The 25,587-nt window shown below is 32.9% G+C and overlaps 1 protein-coding gene across 5 annotated transcripts; it reads left to right on the forward strand.

Moving 5' to 3' along the window:
* Positions 1-43: 43 nt before the first annotated feature.
* On the forward strand, positions 44-25,587 carry AP5M1 (adaptor related protein complex 5 subunit mu 1). Of its 5 annotated transcripts, XM_051977727.1 has the most exons (8): positions 112-543; positions 3,825-4,464; positions 6,889-7,116; positions 16,186-16,325; positions 20,083-20,168; positions 20,250-20,368; positions 21,886-21,982; positions 24,199-25,587. In XM_051977727.1, exons 1-8 carry the CDS (start codon positions 470-472, stop codon positions 24,279-24,281), a joined length of 1,467 nt encoding a protein of 488 aa, XP_051833687.1. In that variant the 5' UTR covers positions 112-469; the 3' UTR covers positions 24,282-25,587. The 5 variants fall into 5 exon arrangements, with proteins under 5 accessions (XP_051833688.1, XP_051833686.1, XP_051833689.1 ...); XM_051977726.1 differs by lacking the exon at positions 24,199-25,587 and adding an exon at positions 22,566-24,192 and having other exon boundaries at positions 81-543; positions 20,083-20,368; XM_051977725.1 differs by having other exon boundaries at positions 111-543; positions 20,083-20,368.

The raw sequence follows: 25,587 nt of genomic DNA on the forward strand, positions 1-25,587 counted from the left end.
CTCTTCTGGGGCGGGAGGTGGGAAGGGGCGGAAGGCGAAGTGAAAACTAGAAGAGATCATCTAGCGGCGTGTTTGAAACTGGTTAGTTGTGAGCCTTCTGGGCCACCATCCCGGAAGTGGAGCGGGGAGGAAGAAGGAGAGAGGTCGGTAGCTAGAATTCTCACCGGGGATCCCGGCTGATTGCTTTTTGCTGGGAGCTTTCTTTGGGGCCTGTCATTCCTTCTTCTCTGCGGATGTGACATGTATTGACCGATGCGGTCGTACCAGCTTGAGCAACAGTAAAGTAGAGGAATTCTACTTCTTCCATGAGCCAGAGCCATAGGTGGCAAGGGGCCACCCGCAACTCCTGAAGAGACCCTTCAGGGCCTCAGTGGGGATCCCCCCAACCCCAATTTTGGGTAGCCTGCACTCGTGTTTTCTTTTGGCAGTAATCGAGACTGGCTATGACTTGGTCTGTTAGTGCCCAATCATGGCCCAGCGGGCGATTTGGCTGGTGAGCCACGAACCAGGAACCCCGCATAGTGGGACCGTGAGATTCTCCAGGTAAATATGAGTGCACACCCGCGGGATCGTGATTGCTTAAGAAAATGCTGATTAATACTCGTTTTGTTCTTGAGCAGGTGAGAATCAGCTGCTCTCTTCCTTGTAACCTTCAGAAAGGGTTGTTTGCGCACTTAGCTCGCACATTGCAAATATTTTTGCTTGACTGGATAATTAGATGTTTGGTTTATGTTTTGACGATTGAGTAGAGAAAATAATGAAACGAGGATCGTGCCCTGCGTTCAGATGTCAGTTTTGCTGATTTACCACCAACCTTGTAAGACCTTGAACAAATCAATTCATTTCTCCAGTAGGAGTACCAACTGCTTAGGTGATCGGTCTTATCTGTGCCTGTGGCATATGCTATTAAGAGATGGAAATTGAAATATTGTACTTTTGGAATTAGGCATGTGAAAAAATGGAAATAGCTGGGAAATTCAAGATAATGAAATGAATATTTGGTATGATGAATATTTCTATTTTTTCCTCAGTGAAAAACTAATTAATTTTGTCCTTAGTTATTTAAGAGCAAACCATGACAAACTAGCAATCCTGAAGAAGAAATTGAAGGTTGATCAAGAATCACCAAGCATTTGTTAAGGACCTTTAATTAGTCAAACCCTGTGCTAGGCACTGGAACTATATTTATAACAAAGTATTAAAATAACCAATCAAAAGCGTTTATAGTCTTAACAATGAAATACATTTATAAGTAAATATAAAATAAATACAGATAGGCTTAAGGAGAGCAATAGTAGTTGGGGAGAACAACCGAAAAAATTTTAAGGAAGATTCCACTTGAGCTGTGTCTTAAGAAAAGGATTCTAAGAGGAGATTGTGAAATAAAACAGATTGGCAATGCAGAAAGGAAAGTGCCTGATATTTGATATAAAAAAAAAAAATTCTCTTAATATGGCTCTTTTCAACAATGAGGTGATTTAGGCCAATTCTAACAGACTTGTAATGGAAAGAGCCTCTTCATCCAGAAAGAGGAATGGAGACTGAATGTGGATTACAACATAGTATTTTCACCTTTTTTGCTGTTTGCTTGCTTTTTGTTTTCTTTCTTTTTTTTTTCTTTTTTAATCTGATTTTTCTTGTCCAGGATGATAAATGTGAAAATATGCATAAGAAAAATTGCATATATTGAATTATTTGCAGTCTAGGGGAGAGAATGGGGGAAGGGAGGGGAAAAAAATTTGGAACACAAGGTTTTGCAAGGGTGAATTTTGAAAACTATCTTTGCATATATTTTAAAAATAAAAAACTTTTTTTTAAAGTTCCTTAAGTTATTTTTTTCTTTATTAATTTTACACTCTAGACAGGTTTAGTTTTTAGGTTTTTAATAAAGTTGTTTAATAAGGTAATTTAGAATCAGGACCTGAATTCAAATTCCAGTTCTGCCATTTACTACTTCTGTGATTTTAGACTAGTTATTTATACTTTATATTCCTCATTTCCTCATCCGTAAAAGAGAGTCAAACTTTGATCACTAAGTTTTCTTCTAGTTCAAAGTCTGTGGTATTATGAAAAGGAGAAATTTACATAATTCATTTTAGTAAATAGGATTTTTAAAAAGTCTTTATTGTTTTTACTGTAGTAATTCAAAAAAGAAATCCATGTCATTGGATGAGTTCTTCTTATCAAATTTATATTGAACGTTAACCAGTGACTGGTAGAATTTAACGAAACAGGATTCTTTCTTTCTTTCTTTTTTTAAAGGTTTTTATTTTCAAAACATATGCATGGATAATTTTTTAGCATTGACCCTTATAAAATCTTGGGTTCCAAATTTTCTCCTCCTTCTCCCCACTCCCTCTCGTAGATGGTAAGTAATCTAATATATATGTTAAACATGTTAAAATATATGAGACATGATTCTTAATCTAGCAAACTACCTTTCATATAGCAAAAAGCTGATTTAGTGCCTTTTAAAGCCTTAGATGTATATAAGTCAAGGTTGGGGAAGCTAAGTGGCGACTATGCCACTTATAGAGTACCAGATCTAGAGTCAGAGAAACTCATTTTTCTGATGTCAACTTTGACCTCTGATAATTAACAGTTTTGTGATTCTTGACATGATACTTAGTCCTATTTACTTGAGTTGCTACATCCGTAAAATTAGCCGAAAAAGGAAATGGCAAATCACTCCAGTATCTTTGCCAAGAAAATCCCAAAGAGAGTCATAAACAGTTGGACTTTACTGAACAACAAGAAATCACAATTTGTCCTGGGTCATATCTGTCCCATAGGAGCCCCATTCTCCTTGAATCTATTTAAATCTTGTAGAATGAAAACAACTTGTTTTTAAAATCAAAAGATGAGTTTCAAATTCTGTGTTTTTGATTATAACTCCATTTTGTTCTGAGCTTATTCTGAAGATGTTGGAAAAGTTATCTTAAAGGTTTCTTTGCATCCTATTCCAATCTATATCCTAGAATCTACCCCAAATGGCTAAATTGGACCTAGAAGTGATTTGATTTGTCACTCAGCATTATTAAATGCTATATGCTAAGCACTCTGCTAAGTCCTGGGAATAAAAAGAGTGGTAACAGCCCCTGCCCTCAAGGAGTCTGATTTACCCCATATTGTCATAGAATTTTAGAACTGAAAAAGGATATTTGAGAACTCCTAATTCAACCTATTTATTTTCTAGGTAAAGAAACTGAGGCTAGTAGAAATTAAAACTCTTACCTAAAGACTTTCAGCTAGTTAATGATTACAGTATTTGGGATTGGTCTATACTCCCATAGATAGTAGCAGAGAACTTCTAAAACTAAGAATATACAATATTTTAGGATATGTAAAAGTCAAGTAAAAGTGTCTTATATACTCCCAAAAGAATATATTACTGATATGTCTGATATTACATATAAGGTATATAAGTCATAAAGAATTTTTTAAATTTTATCTTTTTACTGCTAAGCTATGTTCTTTTGGACTAGAGAATCAGAGAGACAGAGACAGGAAAAATGTGAGCTTGTTAGCTTTGTAAGTAACAGTAATATGCTGAATCTTCAACTTTAAATCTACCCATTGGATTAAAAAGTTTGAGCTTCCAATGTAGAATTGGGTCACATCTCTTCCATTTCTACAACAATAAAACTATCATAATGAAAACATACTTGTTCAACTTTTCAGTATAAAATGACATCTTATGAAAGGATAAATAAAACATAAAGGAGTGATAAAGAACGTATTATGAAGTTAACAATATTTTTTTCTGTTACTTCTATTTTGACTGTGAATCAGGAATAACACAAGCTTTTCTCTCCTTGATGCAGAAGGTATCCCACTGTTGAAAAACGAGCTAAAACATTCAATGGATCAAGTTATGTGCCTGTACCAGAAGATGAGCCCTTCTGTAAAGCTCTGCTTTTTGAACTCAGGTTATTGGACGATGATAAGGACTTTGTGGAGAGCCGTGATAGCTGTTCACGAATCAGCAAAGCTTCAGTCTATGGACTTCCCGTAGGAGGAAGAGAACTGTGGCCTGTTCTTGCCCTTCAAAAAAATGGCTTGATTTATGTTAGTATTCCACTAGTTGAGCAAGCTTTGTCTACTCATCCACCACTCATTAGCATTAGTGGAATCTCACAAGCCTTTGATCTACTTTTTGGGATGATTGATTTTTTTGACTCTGGGCCCAAGACTGAAGCTGATCTGAGTACCAAAGTGAGCCAACTACCTGATCTGCTCTTACATATTTGTCCATTTGGCACTTTGTTGGATGCCAACTTTTTATTAGATAATTTTAGTAATCTTTCAGTAAATCAAATCCCCAAACAACCAGCATGGAAAGCTGGTAGTTACAAAGGAAAGCCACAAGTTACTGTTTCTGTCACTGAAAAAGTTAAATCCATGCAATATGATAAGCGGGATGTAGCAGACATGTGGCAAGTCTATGGAACTATAACCTGTAAGGTGAGACTCTAGTGCATGTTCAATGGATCTATTTTACATATATTGAGAAAAATGAAAGTTTTTTTTTTTTTGGTACTGCAACTTAAATTTTATCTTTGGGATAGCCCAAAAATGTCCAAGTGGTGTGAACTATTAATGTTATTATTAATGAAGGATGATTTGATTTCTTCCTGAGTTTCTCCTATAAAAATAAGGGCTTTGGATTAAGTGTTCTCTAAAATCCTATTTAAAATCCATCTTTAACCTTAGTGAGTCTGTTACATGTCCCACCAATTTGCCAATAGATTTTCTAGAAGGTAAAACCAAATAGTCTCCAAATTGGTAGCTAAAATCATTAAAAAGCCTTTTTTTTCCTATTTTTTCTTGTTTTTAAGTAATCCTGGAGTCCAATTTAAAGTTAAAAATTATGAAAAGACAATGATGATCTTTTTTTTAGATTGTTTCATTCTCATCTCAGTCTTTATGCTTTAAACCTAGGCATTGATATTTAACATATTTTGATAATATATAGTTAACTAAATATGTTGACAGCATATTAATATAAGATGTAATGCTATGGTCTTTAGACATTTCTGAGTCACTAAAGTCCAGCTTCTTAAACTGTGGCATGCAGCCAGCCCCATATGGGGACTCATAACTGAATGTGGAGGTCACTAAATTATGATTTAATATTTGTAATAGATATTTGATTTGTAAAATTATTTTATCTACCCATAGAAGTCAGGTAAAAAATGTTCAGGCAAAAAGGGGCACAAGTGGAAAAAGTTTAAGAAGTCCTGATATAAAAGACTTTGCTATTTAAAGGAATCTTATTTTGAAATTTTGTGTAAAGCAAATGTTTTGTTCTCATATAATTTATATTTTGACTGTGATAGAGTACTGGTTAAAATACCACAAGATTTGGAAGCAAAGATTTAGTCCTATCATAGTTAGAGAGTTAGAGGTCCTTTCCTTAATTCTAAATACTGATGACTTTGTATTGTGTGTGTGTGGAGGAAGGGGTGGAGATAGGGGAGAAGAGGAAGAGGGAGAGAGTTTTTTTAATAAGATAGACTTATATCTTACAAAGTGTAATTCCCTCTTAGCTGCTTCTTTTTTGGCATAGAAGGAATATGTGCAGAGGACAGAAGTTTCCTCTACCTATGAAGATTGGCAAATCTTTTGCATTGTATAGTTTTAAAAGATTGTTTGGAACATGAGAGGTGAAGCCTGTGTTTGGACATCTAGTATGTGTTGGGATCAGATCTGAATTCTAACAAACTCCAAGATTGACCCTTTTGTCAATTATGCTATACTATTTTTCTGAAATGTATTGCTTTGTTTTAAGTTACTAATGATTTAGTCATCAAAGTGAACATAGCAGCTAAGATAATAACAATGAGTTATACCAGGAAACAATATTGCTATTTTTTTTTCCATTACTAAGAACATGAATTGAATTATATGCATATGGACTTAATGTTCCCCTCTTTCTTTTTTTTTAAGTGTAGCAAATTACTGGCACTTGGTTGCTAAGAAATTAGGATATATTAAGGAAGAGAAAAGGAAGCAGTGATATATAATAGCCAGTTTCAGTGCCAGGAAAAACTGGAACCCAGTTCTACTTCTAACATAATTAAAAATGTGAATTTGACCAAGCCCCCCAACCTGTGATGCCCTCCCTCTGCAATTTTCTAGGACATTAAAATTCTAAGAAGGTGCCTACTTATTTTGGAGTTTCCTAAACCAGTAAAGTTGTAGCTCTTTCCTCAGGGGAAGAAACACATTTTCATTCTTTTATACAAGCCCACCTCAAATTTACATTCATTTATAAATACATTATAATTATTAGAATGCACTTATGAAGGACCTTTTTATGCTTGATGCAGAGAAAATTGTTCATAGAACTGTTTTCTGCCTGCTAAGTATTTATGCCCTAAAATAAACACATTGATGTGAACACCCATTCATTATTCAGGGTATTTAGATAGTAGATTAAAATTTTTAAATATTTATATGTTAAGGATAAATACGTCTTAGGGGCAAAAGCAGTGTGATATAATATGAATTGATATCAGATAAAGTAGTCATTGAAGTTCCATGCTTATACTCAATAAAGCAAAGAAAAGCAAATAACTCTACTCCAGTCCATCTGGAAAGATTTCATATAAAAGTCTAAATTACTAGAATTGGGAGATCAGGAGACCTGGATTTGAGTTCTACTCTTGACACTTGAACCTTTGTTTTCTCATGTGTGCAGTGGGGATAGTGCCCGTAAAATCTACGTAAGAGAGCTATTGTGAGGCTCAAATGAGATAGTATGTAAAATATATATAAAGCATTAAAGTACATTGCAAATACTAAAATGTTATTTAAGTGTCTGTTATTATTGTTATTATCATCTTAGGATCTTGTTTTTAATAATCTTGTTTGTTTGTTTTTAAGTGTGATTTGGAAGGAGTCATGCCAAATGTTACGGTCAGTTTGAATCTCCCCACCAATGGATCTCCACTTCAAGATATTCTGGTACATCCTTGTGTGACTTCCCTTGATTCTGCTGTTCTTACTTCCAGCAGCGTTGATATAATGGATGATTCTGCATTTAGTGGGCCTTACAAATTTCCATTCACTCCTCCTTTAGAGTCATTCCACTTATGCTACTATACATCTCAGGTAAAATATGTATGTGTCTACCTTTGCATGTTTGTGTATAAAATATGGCTTAGTGGTAAGAGAATTGGTCTCAGAGCCAGGAAGGCCCAGGGTTAAGTCCTGCCTGTGATACAGTTTACATAACCCTGGACCAATTATTTAATTTCTCAGTGCTCCAGGAAATTCTTGAAGAGCTGTGGCAATCTACCTAGATAAAGGGAGTTATCTACACGGGTAGAATCAAAGGCCTGATTTTTTAAAATAACTAATCTGTATAATTTATAGTTATTGTAAATAAGTAAACAATGCATACTTGTTTCAGAGCAGAATTTTCATAAGATTTCATAGGATCTATGAGTCAAAGTGAAGATTTAAAATTTCATTGCGAGTTCTTCTGATTTCAGTAAATTTTCACAACATTAAATTCTCTAGCTTAAGATCACCTCACTTATCTTTTTTACATTGTTTAGAACAATGGCCTCTTACTCAACCTTATCAATAAAGAAAATTTTGAATATAGGCCTCCAATATATTTTTATATTTATTTTTAAATAACATGGATGTATTACTATACTTACATGTTAAATGTGTTGTACTATATTGCATAACGTTAATATAATAATTAACTATACAATATATTAAATATGTTCTACTATATTATTAAATAGATTTATTTGGGATGTATGTTGACTTAAAATGTCAGATAAACAGTAACTGTTTCTATGTTTTATTGTATTCTTATTTAGTTAAACATTTATGAATTACATTGTACTTTAGTTCAAGTCACAGGAGTTTGGCAGAGTTTGATATCTCTGTTGTAAAATATGCCCCCAGATTAAAAAGTATGCAAATATATACATATACATTATAAAAGTTATATTATTTTCTTCATGATCCTCTTTTTGGAGACTATGTGAGCTGCTTTGCTTGATTCCTGCTCCTATATTATCTTGCTGTCCCTAAGCAGTATCATCTTATGGTCATAACAGATGAGAGATTTTTCAGGAAAGATTAGTAGAAATACATTTTTAAAATATTCTTTTTGTCATTTTTTCTTAATATATTTTATTTTTTTCCAATTTAAAGTTTTGAGTTCCAAATTCTATTCTTCCCCACTCTCCCTTCTCCCTGACATGGTAAATAATCAGATATAGATTATATATATGCAATTATGTAAAAGCATTTCCATGTTAATCATTTGGTACTAGAAGACTAGAATAAAAGAAAACAAAATGAAAGAAAGTGAAAAACAGCTTGCTTCTATCTATATTCAATCAATGTCAGTTCTTTTTCAGGAGGCAGATGGTATGTTTCTCCTTAGTCCGTTGGGATTGTCTTAGATTATTGTATGCCCGAGAGAGAATATTGCTGTTGCTAAGTATAATGTTTTCCTCACTTCCCTATGTATCAGTTTATGTAAGTCTTTTCAGGGTTTTCTGAAATTATCCTATTGGAAACAAAATTCTGAACCCCACATAAGGGTGCAGTAAATGAACAAACTCAGGATGTGTGAAGCAGTTTAAACTTTTAATATGTTCTTGTGGGCAGTGATTGTGGAACTTAAAATAAGCTCACACATATCTTACAGAAGTCAGAGTGCAGCCTTTTATCCCTTATCCTGGCCACAAAGTCCTTCCCTCATCTCCCCTGTGTCTTTGGATGATGAAGATAACCTATTTTCTTGATACTTGTACAACATACATTCCTTAATATGTCCCCCTTCCTGCTACATTATATGACTATTAGAATGAACCTTAGCTCCTCCTGAGGAAAAGTTAATATTTATGAAACAGTTAAGCATGCATATTCTGGCTAAGCTGTGATCTTTGCCCTGTCTTCAGCTTTTTTTTTTTTTTTTAACTACACAACTAATTCTGTCCATTTTTAACTAGTGTCCACTGGTTTCAGAAGTTTCCCTGTTACAGTTTTCCTGCACTATGGGAACATAAATGTTTATTGTTTTTTCACAGTACTGTATGTCATTATTTATAGCACAACAACATTCCATTAAATTCATATGCCACAACTTGTTTAGCTATTCCCTAATTGATGGGCATCCATTTAATTTCCAATTTTTAACTACCACAAAAAGAGCTGCTATAAATATTTTTGTTCAGATAGGTCCTTTTCCTTTTCTGGGGATGTCTTTGGGATACAGATTCAGTGATGTTGCTATATCAAAGGGCATGTAGACTTTTATAGCCCTTTGGGCATAGTTCCAAATTGTTCTTTAGAATGATTGGATCAGTTAATAACTCCACCAATAATGCTTAGCATCCCAGTTTTCCCATATCTCCTCTAACATTTTTCTTTTGTCATGTTAGTCACACTTATAAGTATGTATTGGTACCTTAGAGTTACTTTACTCTGCATTTACTCTGCATTTTTCTGATCAATAGTGATTTAGTGCATTTTTTAATGAGTAAAGATAGTTTTGATTTCTTCACCTGAAAACTGTCTGTTCATATCATTTCACATATTATCATTTGGGAATGACTTGTTTTTTTATAAATTTGACTCAGTTTTCTATGTATTTGGGAAATGAAGCTTTTATCAGAGATACTTATTGTAAAAACTTTTTTCCCCCAATTTATGCTTTCTTTATAGTTATTTTCCCCCATTGGGTTTTTTTTTTTTTGTGCAAAACATTTTTAATTTATAAAATCAAAATTATTTATTTTATATTTTGTAATGCCCTCTATATCTTCTTTGGTCGTGACTTCTTTCCTTAACTGTAAATCTGACAGGTAAACTATTCCATGCTCTCTTAATTTTCTTATGATACCACTTTTTATGTATATAACATCTACATGTTTTGAGTTCATCTTGGTATATGGTGTGAGATGTTAGTCTATAGCTATTTTCTGTTGTTTTGTTTTCCAGTTTTTCCAGCAAGTTTTTGTCAAATAATGAGTTTTAGTTCCAAAAGCTTGGAACATAGGTTTATCAAATGCTAAATTATTATGGTCAATTGCTATAACATAATTTGTATCTAATCATTACACTTATCCACCACTAGGAATTCTTTTTAGATCAGAAACCAAATTATATTTTTCTCTTGAGGTTTCACATGTAGCTAATTATCAAAACGATAATTACCGCTTTATAATACAATTTGAGATCTAGTATGGCTAGACTACTTTCTTTCATATTTTTTTTTTGCCATGAATTCCCTTGAGCCAAGAATATTTTTGATATTGCATCTTCAAGATGCATTTTGTCTTTTTTTTGATAGTTATTACTGAATAAATAGATTAATTTCGATTGAATTCTCTTTGTTATTATATTGATTCAGCCTACCCATGAACAATTCATATTTTTCCAATTATTTTAGATCTGACTTTGTGTTAAAAGTATGTTATAATTGTGTTCATATAGTTCCTGAGTTTGTCTTGGAAGGTAGACTCCCAAATATTTTATATTGTCTTCATTTATTTTAAATGGAATTTCTCTATCTCTTGCTATAGACCTTTGTTGGTAATATAAAAAAATGCTGATATTTGGGTTTATTTTTTTTCCTGCAACTTTGCTAACATAGTTAAAAATTTAAGTATGTTTTTTAGTTGATTTTCAAATGTAATATATCATCTAGAGAGTGATCATTTTGTTTCCTCGCTGCTTATAATAATTAAAAAAATTTTTTTGTCTTTTATTACTATAGCTAACAATTGCTATAACTAGTACAGTGTAACATAATAGAGGTGATAATGGTCATCCTTGCTTCCCCCCGATTGAATTGGGAACGTTTCTAGCTAATCATTACAGATAATACTTGCTAGTAGTTTTAGGTAATACTTGCTAGTAGTTTTAGGTAAATAATACTTGTCATTTTAAAATAAGCTTCATTTATTCCTATGCTCCCTAGTGTTTTTAATAGGAATGGGTGCAGTATTTTGTCAAAGTTTTTCCTGTCTCTTGAGATAAATCATATTGATGTGGTCAATTATATTTTACTGATAGTTTTCCTAATAGTGAACCAGTCTTGCATTTCTGGTATAAATTCTACCTGATTCTTTTGATACATTGCTGTAATCTTTTTGCTACTATTTAATTTAAAATTGTTATCTTGGTATTTATTAGGAAAATTGGCCTATAATTTTATTTCTCATTTGACTCTTCTTTTGAGCATCAACACCATATTTGTATCCTAAAAGGAATTTGGTAGGATCCCTTCTTTGCCTATTTTTCCAAATAGTTTATATAGTTTGGGGATTAATTGTTCTTTAAATGTTTGGTAGAATTCACTTGTGAATCTCATCTGATTCAGGAGATTTTTCCTTAGGAAGTTCATTGATGACTTGTTCAATTTCTTTTTCTAAGGTTGAGTTATTTAAGTATTTTATTTCTTCTATTAATTTGGGTAATTTATATTTTTGTAGATATTCATCTACTTAATTTATATTGTCAAATTTATTGTCAAGTAGTCCATTGATTTTTAAATTATCTGTCCTGGATCTGTTTTCTTTTTTAAAATATTTATTTAAGACTTCAATACAAAATAGGAGGGGGGAAAAAAAAAACAGAAAAAGGAAAAAAATCATACGCACAGTAGAACATGAAAGGATTCAGTATTAGGAGGGTCCACACTCCTCTGTAGCTGCAAACTCTGGTATGGGCTAGTGCTCCTCACTCTGGGACTTCACCCTCAATACAACTATGAGCAAAGCAACAGAATTCTGCCTTAGCTAGCAAAGAGACCCCTATAATCTTCCTCTGAACAATTTTTTTGACCTTGCCTGAAACTGAGAGCTCCAAAAGCAGCTGCTATTTCTGCTGTTTCACTGACTCCTAATGCTTACTCCTGGTTTGCGGGGCCCTAGGCTACACTGGCACAGCTTGCCCTAGATTGTGCTCCACTCTCATTCCAGGGAAACAGACCTTTCCTACTGACTTTCTAAGTTGTCTTTGGCATCTGTGGGCTCAGAGATCTGGAAATCACCCTTACTGCCACTGCTTCAGTTGCCCCGAGGCCTCCTCCTTGATTTACTAGGGCCTGGTCTGCCAGCACTGGATTGCATGCCCTCCTTTCTCCTGGTATCCCAAACCTTCCTGTCAATCTTCTATGTTGTATAGGGCTGGAAAATTGTTTTGCTCCATCTTTGTGAGTTCTACCACTCTAGCATTTATTTAAAGTAATTATTTAAAGGTTTTTGGGTGGGGTTTAGAGGAGAGCTCAGATGAGTCCCTGCCTTTACTCTGCCATCTTGGCTCTGCCCCCACTTATTCAATTTTAATTTTGAAGGAATTAAATATGTATGACCTTTTCACTAAGCTTTTATACTTCTTTTTCCATTTGGTCAGTTCAATTTTTTAAGGAGTTTTTTTTCCCCTTGGTATATCTTTGTATATCCTTTCCTAAGCTATTGACTCTTTTTTCAAAATTTTCTTGCATTACATACATTTCCTTTTCCCAGTTTTTATTCTACTTCACTAATTTGCTTTCAAAAATCCTTTTTAAATTCTTCTAGGAATTCTTTTTAGATCAGAAACCAAATTACATTTTTCTCTTGAGGTTTCACATGTAGCTAATTTCATACTATTTGTCCTTTTCTAAATTTATGTTTAGAGCTATCCACTTTTTCTTTGCTTCCTTGTAGATTTTCTTTTTTTTCCCCTTCCCTTTCCTCCCATCTACTTTCCCCAAGAAGGCTACAATTAAGTGTGGATATGGTTATATATACTTACACATATACACATTCATACATATACATATGTATCTATAATTACATACATACATACACACACACACACACACACACACACACACACACACACACACGTATCTTTATATGCATCTTTGTAATGCAATACCATACTTGTTTCTCCTGTATTCCTGTGAAGGTACATAACATAATTTTTCATAAATCCAGGTCTTTTCCCTATTTTTCTAAATCCACCAATACATCATTTCCTTTACCACAGCAATATTCCAACCTTGTACTATCTAGTTTTATTAAATAGTCTAAAACAATATTGATTAATATGGCTGGCTCATATGAGTTTCCTATTTTTCTTTTTTTGATTAAATCATTTTGGCTTTAACTTTATCTGAGATCAATGATTACTAGCCCTAATTTTTTTTCTTAATTAGTTCTACTCTTAATCATTATTATGTTTATATCTCTTATTTCCTATCCCTTACTTTTGTTTTACCTGTTACCTTCCTTGCCTTGCTATTACTTAACCTACAGCCTCCCCCCCGAAAGAATCTTTCCCTTATTGTCTTCCTCTCCTTTTCCCTCCTTCTTTATCCCATTCTTATTAATCTGTACACCATATCCTTTTATATTCATCTACATACCTTCTGCATCCCCCATTCCTATTCCCTGCTCCTCTTATTTCTTTACAAATTTATACTTTTATGCCCTTCTAGAACTATATGGATTTTTCCCTCTTCCCAGTGGGATTAAGATTCCAGAACTATTAGCCTTCCTCCCACATCTAATTCTTCTTTGCTAAGTCTTGTTCTTGTACTTCATTTATATAATATAATTATCTTTTCCTACATGATTTTGCTTTTTAGAATTGCATCATTTAGAACATTGCTCCGACTTTTTAGAATCATACACAGCTATTTCTTTTGAACTATCCAATTACTAATGATAATCATAGAAAACATACACAATTTGTCCTTATTGAATTTCTTGAAATTAGTCTTTGATATTTACTTATACTTCTCTTGGATCTTATATATCACATTTTCTACTAAGTTCAGGGTTTTTTTTTGCAATGAAAATCCTGGAAGTCTAGCAACTTTTTTTTTTTTTTTTTAATTTTTTATTTAATAATTACATTATATTGACACTCGTTTCTGTTCCGATTTTAGCAACTTTTTTTTAAAAGATTATGATTAATTTTACTGGATATATTTTTATCCACAACCCTAATGCTTTTTTCTTCAATAAATATGTAGTGTTCAAAAACTTGTGGTCTTTTAATATTGCTACTACTAGGTCTTGTGTGATTCTAATTATAGCTACACCATATTGAATTGTTTTGTTCTTGTTGCTTATAAAATTTTCTCCTTGATTTGAGGCTTTGGGAATTTGCCAATTATGTTGCTATTAGTTTTCCTTGTGAAATCTTTTTCAGGTGGTCATGAATTTTTTATTTTTTTCTATTTGTACTTTCCCCTTTAGTTCTGAAACTTCAGGATAATTTTCTTTTGTTAATTATTGCATTATTATAACAAGATTTTTTTTTAATCATTGCTTTCAAGTAGCCCAATTATTCTTACGTTTCCTCTTTCTGATCTAGTCTCCAGGTCTGTTGGCCTTAGTGTTTTTATGTGAGAGTTGGCCTCTGGGGCTGCACTGTCCCAGATTTTTTGTGTTGGGACTCTGGGTCTTACTGCTGGCTTTTACTTAAGCTTCAGGGCTTAGCAGTTTGAGGTTGGGTTTCCCTGTTGGCTTCCCCTGGGTATGGAGTTTACCCCCATTCATTCTCTGCGGAAAAATTTGAATTCTTGGCAATTGGAGACAGAAACTAGGTGTCCAACATTTTATCTTACCAGATGATTTTCAGAATCTCCCCCAGAGGTGGGACCCTGCTATTGGGTTACTATGGAAACAGGGACTCTTTGTGCATGGACCTTAGAGAGAAATTTTATTACTGATTTGCCAGGGGAGGGGAAGAAGGGAGGTCTTGCTGTTTAGTTGCTATGGAAGCAAGATCTCTGCTGGGTCTAGAGGGTACTGCTGTTGGCCAGCCCTAAGGACAGAACGAAGACAGTTTTTCTAGTTGTTTAGATGGGAATTTTGAAGAGCTTCAGAGGGTTCCTTCCTCACTCCTCCCATCTTGGCACCAGAAGTGTATTAACAAATATACTGGATAAAATACTGTGCTAGGTACTGGGGATAGGAGAAGATACTTTTAAACAAATCTAATGAAAAAACTCAGAGTAAATACCCAGTTCATTAGTATCATAGCTATATTCAACTCCTTCAGCGAGAATGAACACAGCTATTATACTGATATAAAATCATTTAAATTTAAAAAACCTCCAGCCAAGACTAAAGTGGAAGAAGAATTGGTACATACTATTTTGTGCACAGGTGATTGTGCACTCAGTGCAACCAACATCTGAAGCTGAGATGATGCTGGATTTATTCTCTCCTCTTTGTGCTAATTTAGCCTAGCAACTCCCAAGAAAAATATGTTTTCCACCATGCGGCACCATACTATCCTTATACAGAACCATCAGTTTCAGCAAATAAAGAAATTTTGAGTATTGTAGATACTTGGATGTATGCTTTTCAGGGATGTTCATATAGATGGTAAGGTTGAGTCTTGCATTGCCAGAGCAAGCTCATTGTTCAAGAGGTTCCAAAGAAAAGTATGGCAGAGAAGAGTTATTAGACTGCCCACCATACTGAAGATCAGCAGAGCTATTTTGCTGACCTCATGGTTGTATGCCTTTGACACTTGGACAACAAATTGGATTACTTTCATTTGAATTGTTAGAAAGATTTTGAAAAATCACCTGGCAAGATAAAATACTGGACACCTAGTTTCTATCTGCCAAGAATTCAAATTTTTCTGCAGAGAATGAAATTGATAGGCTGGCCATATTGTTCAAATGCCAAATATATCTTTGCTAAAAGACTGTTTTACAGAGAATTCATGCAAAGAAGGTGCTTACAAGAACACTCTCAGGATCTCTCTGAAGATTTGAGAATCAGTTATTTGATGTGGGAGAAGCTGACAAAGGACTGCCTAGCATGGCGTTCTCCCATCAAAGAAGGTGTTATACTTTATGAGCAAAGCAGAATTGCAGTAACTCAAGAAATATGAGATGTGCACATTTAGAGACATCTCCCCTCCAAATGTTCATATGAATTATTTTTGTTGAACTTGTTTTTACCTCATATTCATCTGATAAACCACGATTGGACATGCTGTACTCCAATATAGTGATGTCATTTTGGTTCTCTTTAAGAACAAAGGACAACCATAAACATAACTGTAACTATATATAGTTATAATATATATTGTATATATAACAATACTGTAACTAAGGGGTTGGTTTATCAATGACTATTTTACATGTAGTCGGTGAAAATTATTAATTTTTAACATGTTTATTCTTAGGTTCCTGTCCCACCAATTTTGGGATTTTATCAACTGAAGGAAGAAGATTCACAATTAAAAATAACCATCCATTTAAAACTTCACGAAAGTGTGAAAAATTATTTTGAGTACTGTGAAGCTCATATACCTTTTTATAACAGGTAATATTAGTTTAGTGACAAGATTTCTCCATTTTTGCAATATTCTCTTTTTAAAAAATAATTATTCTCTCCTCCTTGTGCTAATTTCTTTTAGTAACACCAAGAAAAAGATGTTTTTCATCATCTAGCACCATACCATTTTTCCAAATATATAAAAAATGTTTTCAACATTTACCTTTGCAAAACCTTGTGTTCCAAATTTTCTCTCTCCCTTTTCTTCTCCTCCTCTAGACAAGAAGCAATTCAATATAGTTTAAACATGTGTAATTCTTTTAAACATATTTCCATATTCATCTTGCTGCTCAAGAAAAATAAGATCAAAGGGAAAAAAAAGCATGACAGAAAAAAACAATAAAATAGTTCTCTCTCTGGATGCAGATGGCTTTTCCATCACATCTATTGGAATTGCCTTGAATCACCTCATTGTTGAAAAGAGCCAAGTCCAATCAGAGTTGATCATCACATAATCTTGTTGCTGTGTGTAATGTTCTTTTGGATCTACTCATTTCACTTAGCGTCAGTTCATATAAGCCTCTGTAGGCTTTCTGAAATCATCCTGCTGATCATTACTTATAGAGCAATAATACTCCATTACATTAATATGCCCTAACTTATTCAGCTGTTCCCCAGCTGATGGGCATTCAATTTCCAATTCCTGCCACTATAAAAAGGGCTGCTACATACATTTTTGCACATGTGGGTCCTTTCTCCTTTTTTGTGATCTTTTTGGGATACAAATCCAGTAGAGACACTGTTGGATCAAAATGTATACACAGTTTGATAGCCCTTTAGGCATAGTTCCAAATTGCTCTTCAGAATGGTTGGATCAGTTCACAACTCCACCAACAAAGTATTAGTGTTCCAGTTTTCCCATATTCCCTCCAACATTTATCTTTACCCTTTCCTATCATCTTAGCCAATATGAGAGGTGTGAAGTGGTACCTTAAAGTCTTATTTTGCCTTTCTCTAATCAGTAGTGATTTAGGGCATTTTTTCATGTGACCAAAAATGGCTTTAATTTCTTCATATAAAAATTGTCTATTTATATTCTTTGTGAACATTTATCAATTAGGGAATGACTTGTATTATGAATTGAGTCAATTCTTTATATATTTTAGAAGTGAGGCCTATATCAGAAACACTGGATATAAAATTTTTTTCCCAGCTTTCTGCTTCCTGTCTAATCTTGGCTGCATTGATTTTGTTTGTATAAGAACTTTTTAATTTAATGTAATCAAATTTTTCCATTCTGTCTTTTATAATATTCTCTAGTTCTTTGGATATAAAATTCCTCCCTTCTCCACAGATCTAAGAGATAAACTATTGCTTGTTCTCTTAATTTGATTATAGTATCATCTTTTACATCTAACTCCTGAACCAATTTTGACCTTAGTTTGGTATAGGGTGTTAGATGTTGGTTAGGGCCTAGTTTCTGCCATATTTTTTCCTAGTTTTCGCAGAAGTTTGTCAAATCGTGAATTCTTATCCCAGAAGCTGGGGGTCTTTGGGTTTATTAAACCTTAGATTACTATAGTCATTGACTATTATGTCTTGTGAACCTAATCTATTCCAGTGATCTACTACTCTAATTCTTTTCCAGTACCAAATGGTTTTGATGATTACCAATTTATAAAATAGTCTTAGGTCTGGTAGAGGTAGGCCACTTTCCTTTATATTTTTTTCCCCATTAATTCCTTTGAAATTCTTGGCCTTTTGTTCTTCCAGATGAGTTTTGTTATTATTTTTTCCTCACTCTATAAAGTAATTTCTTGGCACTTTGATTAGTTTGACACTGAACAAATAGACCAATTTAGATAGAATTGTCATTTTTATTATATTATTTTAGTCTACCCATGAGTACTTGATATTTTTCCATTTGTTTAGATCTAACTTTATTTATGTGAAAAATGTTTTGTAATTGTGTTCATATGCTTCCTGACTTTGTCTTGGTAGGTAGACTCCTAGCAATATTGTCTTTAAAGAATATTTGTTTAGGCAAGTAAGGATTTTCAAGTTAATCTAATGATGTTAGTTCTTAAGCTGTAATTATAAAATCACAGACTATGACAGTTGGAAGTGACCCTAGCAAACTATCTAAATAAAACCATACCCAGAAGTAGTTCCTACTATAATATACTCAACAAATATTTATTCAGTCTCTGAACACCCCCAAAGAAGGGGAACCCACCACTATCGCCATTACTTATCCAAGTTGCCCATCCCACTGTTAGACACCTAATTTATAGGAAGTTTTTCCTTTTTGCAACTCTACCCCTGCTCCCAGTTCTATCCTCTAGGGACAAAAAGAACAAGTCAAATTCCTCCTTCACAGGATAGTCCTTAAAGTCCTTGAAGAGAGCTGTTAGATCCTGCCATGTCGTCTTTTCCTCTGGTAAAACATCCCTAATACCTTAATGTAATGGATTCAAGGCCTTTCGCCATCCTGACTACTTTCCTTTGGATGCTCTCCAGTCTATCAATGCCCTTATAAAGTGTAGCTCCCCAAAATTAATCCATACTGCAGTTGAGATCTGACAAGGTCAGAGTACAGTAGGACTCCCATATCCCACATCCCATCTTAATGCTGCCAGCAATATTAGCTTTTTTAACAGGTGTGTCTCACACTGACTATATTAACTTGAGTCCACTAAGCAACTCAGATCTTTTTCAGAACGACTGTTCTATAATCATGTCTTACACATCTGACACTTGTACAGTTTTAACTTTTGTACTCAAAATGCAAGACTTTATATTTATCTCTATTGAATGTCATCTTATTAGAATCAGTTCATTATTCTAAACTTTAGGTCCTTTTGGATTTTATATTACCTCTCACTACCGGTTTTGATCTTCAAATTTGATAGAAATACAAGTATATTTTTTCTAAGTCACTGATTAAAATGAAAAACAGCACAAAGTCACATTTTTTAGCTTTACTATTTTTCCTAATAGTGAGTGCCAACCAGTAATAAATATAAGCCATAACAGACGCTTGTTTCCAGAGAGTGCTCTCTCCTCCAGTAATTACTCTATATCCTTATATACATGTCTAGCCTTGCTGTCAACTAACCATCTGGTGAATTAAGCTGATTAGGTTTCAAGGTTACTTCCTTACCATTTTCTATTTTTACATTATTTTGAAACATAGTTCCTCTCAAAATGACCTAACTAAATAGATCATAGTTTTTTTCATTTCCCATATGTGTTTTTCTGATCATTTCTGCATACATTTATTTGGTTTTCCAGTTGTTCTTAAAATAAATTAAAGAATGTATGAAATATTTGGGAGATTTTGGATATTTTAGTTATTTCAACAAGCTAAACATGATATAGCCGTCTAGAAATCATCATTAGAACTCAAATATCTACCCATAAGATCATGGTCATCTCCTCTGACACCATCATTTTACAGATGAAGAAATCAAATATTAAATAAACTTCCCAGTGTCACAGAGGTAATGTGTGAACTAGAATTCAAAATGAGGGCCTCTAATTCAAAAACCAGATTATAATAGAAGCCAATTTAGAAATAGGAGTTTGTGTTGTCCTTGTATTAAGTATTAGGATTTCTTTTTTTTGCTTATTTTGAATATTTTTTTAAAATTTGTGGAGTCTTTTTGTTGTTGTTTTGCTGAGGTAAATTGAGATGAAGTGACTTGCCCAGGGTTACACAGTAAGAAGTAGCAACTGTCTGAGACCAGATTTGAACTCAGGTCCTCCTGACTTCAGGGCTGGTGCTAAAATTTGTTTTTTTCAGAGGTCCAATCACCCATTTGGAATACAAGGCCAGTTTTGGCCAGGTAGAAGTATTACGAGAGAAAAGCCTATTAGTCTGGATTATAGGTGAGTTTCTTTTCCCTCTTTTTTTCTATTACAGGTGTCTGTTAATTTGGAATGATTGGTTAACGATATTTCTATTTTCAGGGCAAAAATTCCCCAAATCACTGGAAATTAGTCTTTCTGGAACAGTAAACTTCAATGCTATGGGTCATCAAAAGCAACCAGTTGACACTATTTGCATTGGAGGTACAACTTATGTAAAAGTAAGTTATTGAATGTATTTGTATGAGTAAACTACATTAAAAAAACCTTTCTTCTGAACAAGTAAGGCATAAAAGAAAAAGCTAAAAAATTAAAAACAAAGAGATTTTTAGGCAGCACAATTAGCTATGGAGATTATACAGATGGATGGGGGGTATAAGATACTAGCAATCCAATATAAAAAAGAATTTTTCATTCTAAAAGGAGACAAAAAATAGGATAACTGTGCAGTTTAGGTGCAAACAGTTCTATACACCTTAGAAACCACTAGAGGAATTGTCCTAGGGGGATACCAAACATAGTTCAGATACAAAATTTAGAGACAAACATTCCCAAATGTATTAATATAATTCCTACCAACTATAAAAAGCAGCTAAGTGGCACAGTAGATAGAGTGTTAGGCCTGAAGTAAGGAAAACCTGGCCTCGAACACTTATTAGCTATGTAACTTTGGACAACTAACTTAACTCTATTTGCCTCATTTTCTCATCTGTAAAATGATCTGGAGAAGGAAATGGCAAAGTAGTCCAAACAACTGAACAGCATCAACAATAAACCAATAAAAAGACATTTTTGCAGTTTGGCAGCAAATAGCTTTACATGATGTCCTCCCTTTAATTTAGTATGATAAATGATAATTTTTGCAATGATAAATCATTAAAAAATTTAGTCATTTAATAAATCTGCTTTCCTCTCATCTGTCTTCCTTTGACATATTTTGTATATATCTTATATGTGACACATAAGTGTACACGTGCACTCACACATACATATTTACATGTTTTTTCTATCATTGCATTGTAAGGTCCTTGAGGTTAGGAACTCTTTGCCTTTCTTTGTACACACAGCAGAGTGCCTAGTATTTATTAAGTGATTAATAAATGCTTGCTGACATTCCATCAAGACATTGAAGTGACCTTGTATCTTCAAAAGCTGTTCCTTTGAAAAGCAAAGGTCTAATCAATCTTTACTAACTGATAAAGCTATGAATATGAGTCTAGTACTAAATGATAGTCTGTTAAGACGCAATTGGTGGAAATTTGGATATACTACTGGCATGGAGTTAGAAAGATCTGTGTTCAAAAATGACCTCAGACATTTTGTAACTGTGTGACCCTAGATAAGTAACAGTCTCTTAGTTCTCTCAAGTGTAAAATAGGGATAATAAAAGCACAAGATTGTTGTGAAGATCGAATGAGATAATTTTTGTAAAAGACTTAAAATTATATTTTTATACATACATACAATAAACATATATATAATTATGTATTTTGTTTTCACTACATGACCAGCCACTTCTTTTCTCAACTATACATTTCTACTTCTTACACTTTAGGAATCATTAGAAATATATATTATCCTACTTACACTAATCAAAAATATTTACATTATTTCCTGGTTTTCATGTTTCTGATTTTTATGTTTTGAAACATATGAAGTAAACCCACTGTAGTTGTGAGCAAAGAAACTATATGATATTATATTCTAAACGAATGACCTGGATTTTTGTTTTCTCCAGCTTTATTTTAGGATTCCAGATTACACACTCACTGGGTGTTATGCAGATCAGCATTCAGTTCAAGTGTTTGCATCAGGAAAACCTAAAATCACCACATGTAAGTTCCCTAGTTTTAAACTGAACTGAAGGAAGTATAACAAAAATTTAATGTAGAATAAGACTTCACGTGTTGTGGTATGATCCCAGTATATTAAATATAGATAAGTTTGGAGTACCTTACAAGTACACTTCTGTTCTTATCTAGCCCATCACATTCTGATGATCTCTGCCTTCTTGAAGTTTACAAAGCAACCCACCGAAACTGGATATGTAAAAGGGAAAAAGCCATGATAGGTTCAGCTGGGTCAAAAATTAAATTTTTTTTCTTCTTAGTAAATAGTAAACAGAATTTTTTTTTTGTTTACAAATAATTGCTACTTTAATAACAAATGGTTTTTTGCCTTTAAGAAAATATTTTTGCTAATTAATATTTATTGAATACCTACATAGCTGGCAAATATTAAATGCAGATATATGTTTTATAATCACAAAACAACTTTACAACAAGTTTTAAATGATATATAGGTTAAATATTGAAATGATAGAATAAAATAGTTACTGGAAATTCAGTTAAAATATATGTAATTTATACATCTTGAAAGAAAATAATTTTTTTTAATTTTTTTTTTTTAAATTGGTAGATAGAAATCCTGAAGTAACAGGAAAAAGGAGAAACAGAGGGAATAAAATCATAACTTGAGAGGTATAAAAGATTCTTGGATCAGGAATTACAAAATTGCAAAAAAAAAAAAACTGTATAATGATGATAACAGAAAATTGGGCACTGCATGAACAAAAGTGAATCAGTCTCTTTTAGTTGGCTGGTTTTGCTTTCTTTCTGTATTATTCATCTTTTCTTAAAGATGTACTTCCATCTCTAACATCTCTGATTTGCTTCAAGGTACAGTTTAAGTGCCACCTCTAAGCCTTTCCTAATCCCCCGTGCTGCTTATGCTTCCCTCTCCAAAGTTATCTTTAATTCATTTGTACATATTTCATATATGTACATCTTGCCATCTCCATTAGATTGGAAGCTCCTTGAGGGCAGAGACTGCTTTTTGACTCTTTTTGTATGCCCAGTGCCTGGCATATAGTAGGCATGTAGCAAAATGAAGTGAATTGTTTAACTTTAATCTTTGTAGAGCCAGCACATATAGTAAACCTTTAATAAATAATTGGTTTTTGATTGGCTTCAGAGAAAGTTGATCACTAAGTGTGCTGAATTTTTTGTTGTTAGAGATAAGTCATAGATACTAAGGAAAACTATTTTGGAAGGCACTGGTGGTAGTTGACAAACAGCATTAAAGATTGTATAATACTTGATGATGAATTGGGCCTAATTGACTCCATGTCTAAAACATTTTAAGTATTCACTAACTTAAATAATTAAAATAGATTGAAAAATAGTTTTCAGACATATGTCTTGATAATAAGTGACCAATTTAGCACAACCCTGTCATAATATTAAAGTAAATGGAACCAGTTTTTAAAAAGGACCATCATATACAAACCAGTTTCCTTCCATAATTAGTTTCTAAATAGTTGCCATAACAGTAACAATTATTACTCATTCTTTGACCATTATGGGCTATAACCATATTAGAATATTTAAAAGTTACAATATAGTTAGGCGAGCAGTAATCCTACTACTATGGTATTCTTTAGTTACAAGGAATGAAGAAAAATGTTAATTATACTTGCCTAAGAAAAGTTGCAAAATTGAATTTTGCAAATGTAGAAAGGATGAAATTTAATTTTTTTTAGGGGACTAGCAAAAGTTCCTGTGAGAATAACTTTGTAACAAGTAATCAGAAGATTATTTTAGCTGGGATATTTTAAGTGAAAGAGAAGGCATCAAGCTCAGAATAAGGGATACTAATTATGAAGTTGCAGTAGTAAAAATGAAAACTGATACAAGTATAAGTAAGGATTTTTCTATGAGGGTGAGAGGTTAGAAGTAGAATATACATGCTAAGGAAAATGGCAGGATTTGGCATAGCAAGTGTAAGGAATATTTGAATAATACCTTATAAGCTAAAAATAAGCAGATTAATCAGTGAATATTAAAATTTTTACCACTTCTAGAGTATTATGATGGTTGATGGCATATTAACATATTGATAAATAACATCAGTAAGATATATATATATGTATGTATGTATGAATTTTGTTGAAATTATTTTCAAATGGTATTGGTATCATTTTCACAGTCAACTTCATAAAAGAATTTGTGCTATTAAAGAATGTATAACATGTTTCTTGTTTCCTTTTTAGGCCGGGAATTGATTTCATCTGATTACTACATCTGGAATTCCAAAGCCCCTGCACCAGTAGCATATAGATCATTATTTCTATAACTTTCTGATATTTAAAAAGAAAATTTAAATGATATTAACATAGTTAAAATAAAATTACTATCATTTACTTTTTAATATGTACATTTCTCCTCAATGGAAATGAATCATGGATAGATTTCTTTTTTAAAATGGCAATGTGTTTAGTCTTAAGTGTTTTAAAAGAAAACATTTTAAAAGCTGATTTTCTACTCTGTTGCCTTTTTCCTTGCACAAGCTAAAGTCCACAATGGAAAAGAATATGGTTTAATGAAAAGAGCCTAAGATTTGAAGCCAGAAAACCAGGGCACAAATTCCAATACTGCTACTTAAGCAAGCTTTCTGGGCCTCAGTTTTTTCCTTTGTAAAATGAGGAATTTGAACTTTAGAGGCTATAATAGTGATTTTTAAAGACTGTGTACCTTGCACAGTACTTTGCACAGGATGAGCCTCTCAGTAAATGTTAGCTGAAATTAGTAGTAGCTACATCAAGAACAATGGCTCCCTTGGAAATGTAGTCATAAAAGGACAGAATTGTTTTAATGTGAAATTGTTGATATGTCAAAACTTTCCTACTTATATGAAACTGCATAATTCAATTAAAGATGTTTGTTTTTGTTTTCTATGACTACTTTTTAAGTGTACTCATCCATCTTTGCTGATGAAGTTTTTCTTTAGAATGACATTGAGTATATTAAAGGGCAATAAAAGCCCACCTTTTAAAAAGGGCTTGATAATCTGCTTTTGTCTTATTTTTTAAAAGATAAATTTGAATGTATGTCTTTCTTCTTTTCTTTTTTTTTTTAAATTACATTCAAGGATTCAGTTATAAATGCATTCATATGAAAAAGTTAAAACCATACGTGGTATAGAAAATATTTTTTTAACATTTCAATTACATACAGTATATTGTTTTTATTTCTTTTTCTCTGATTTCCATGTCTTTTTTTCAGAATCCATTCATTCTTGCTTCTTTAAGTAAGAATCTAGTTGAAATCTTAAGTATTTTTACATGTTTATGTCTTAATTTAAGTAAGATTTTAGTTGAAATCTCTTAATTTTAAGTATTTTTATGTTTGTCTTTTCAAAACTTAAATGTCAAAAATATGATTTTTGTTTTAGAAAGTAAATACTAATGTCAAATATATTATGATACTTTGGTTTTTGAAAATTCTAATAAGAAAAAAATATTGCATAAATCTACTAGCTCTTTCAAACAAGAGCAATGGCTTAAGGGTAGCCTGGAACATTAGAACATGAAATAACCATTTCTTCATTATTGTCACTTATTCTATCTTATTATTAAAAAGCAACATTTTCCATTCAATAA

The sequence above is a fragment of the Antechinus flavipes genome, chromosome 2 (assembly GCF_016432865.1).
Source record: "Antechinus flavipes isolate AdamAnt ecotype Samford, QLD, Australia chromosome 2, AdamAnt_v2, whole genome shotgun sequence".
NCBI classification, from domain to species: Eukaryota; Metazoa; Chordata; class Mammalia; order Dasyuromorphia; family Dasyuridae; genus Antechinus; species Antechinus flavipes.

Bases quoted from the DNA above. Each gene is read 5' to 3' on its own strand.
- AP5M1 (XM_051977725.1), top strand. From the start codon at position 470: ATGGCCCAGCGGGCGATTTGGCTGGTGAGCCACGAACCAGGAACCCCG. The intron at 4,465-6,888 runs GTGAGACTCTAG...TTTGTTTTTAAG, and splicing joins ATGGAACTATAACCTGTAAG to TGTGATTTGGAAGGAGTCAT. The intron at 16,326-20,082 runs GTAATATTAGTT...TGTTTTTTTCAG, and splicing joins CATATACCTTTTTATAACAG to AGGTCCAATCACCCATTTGG.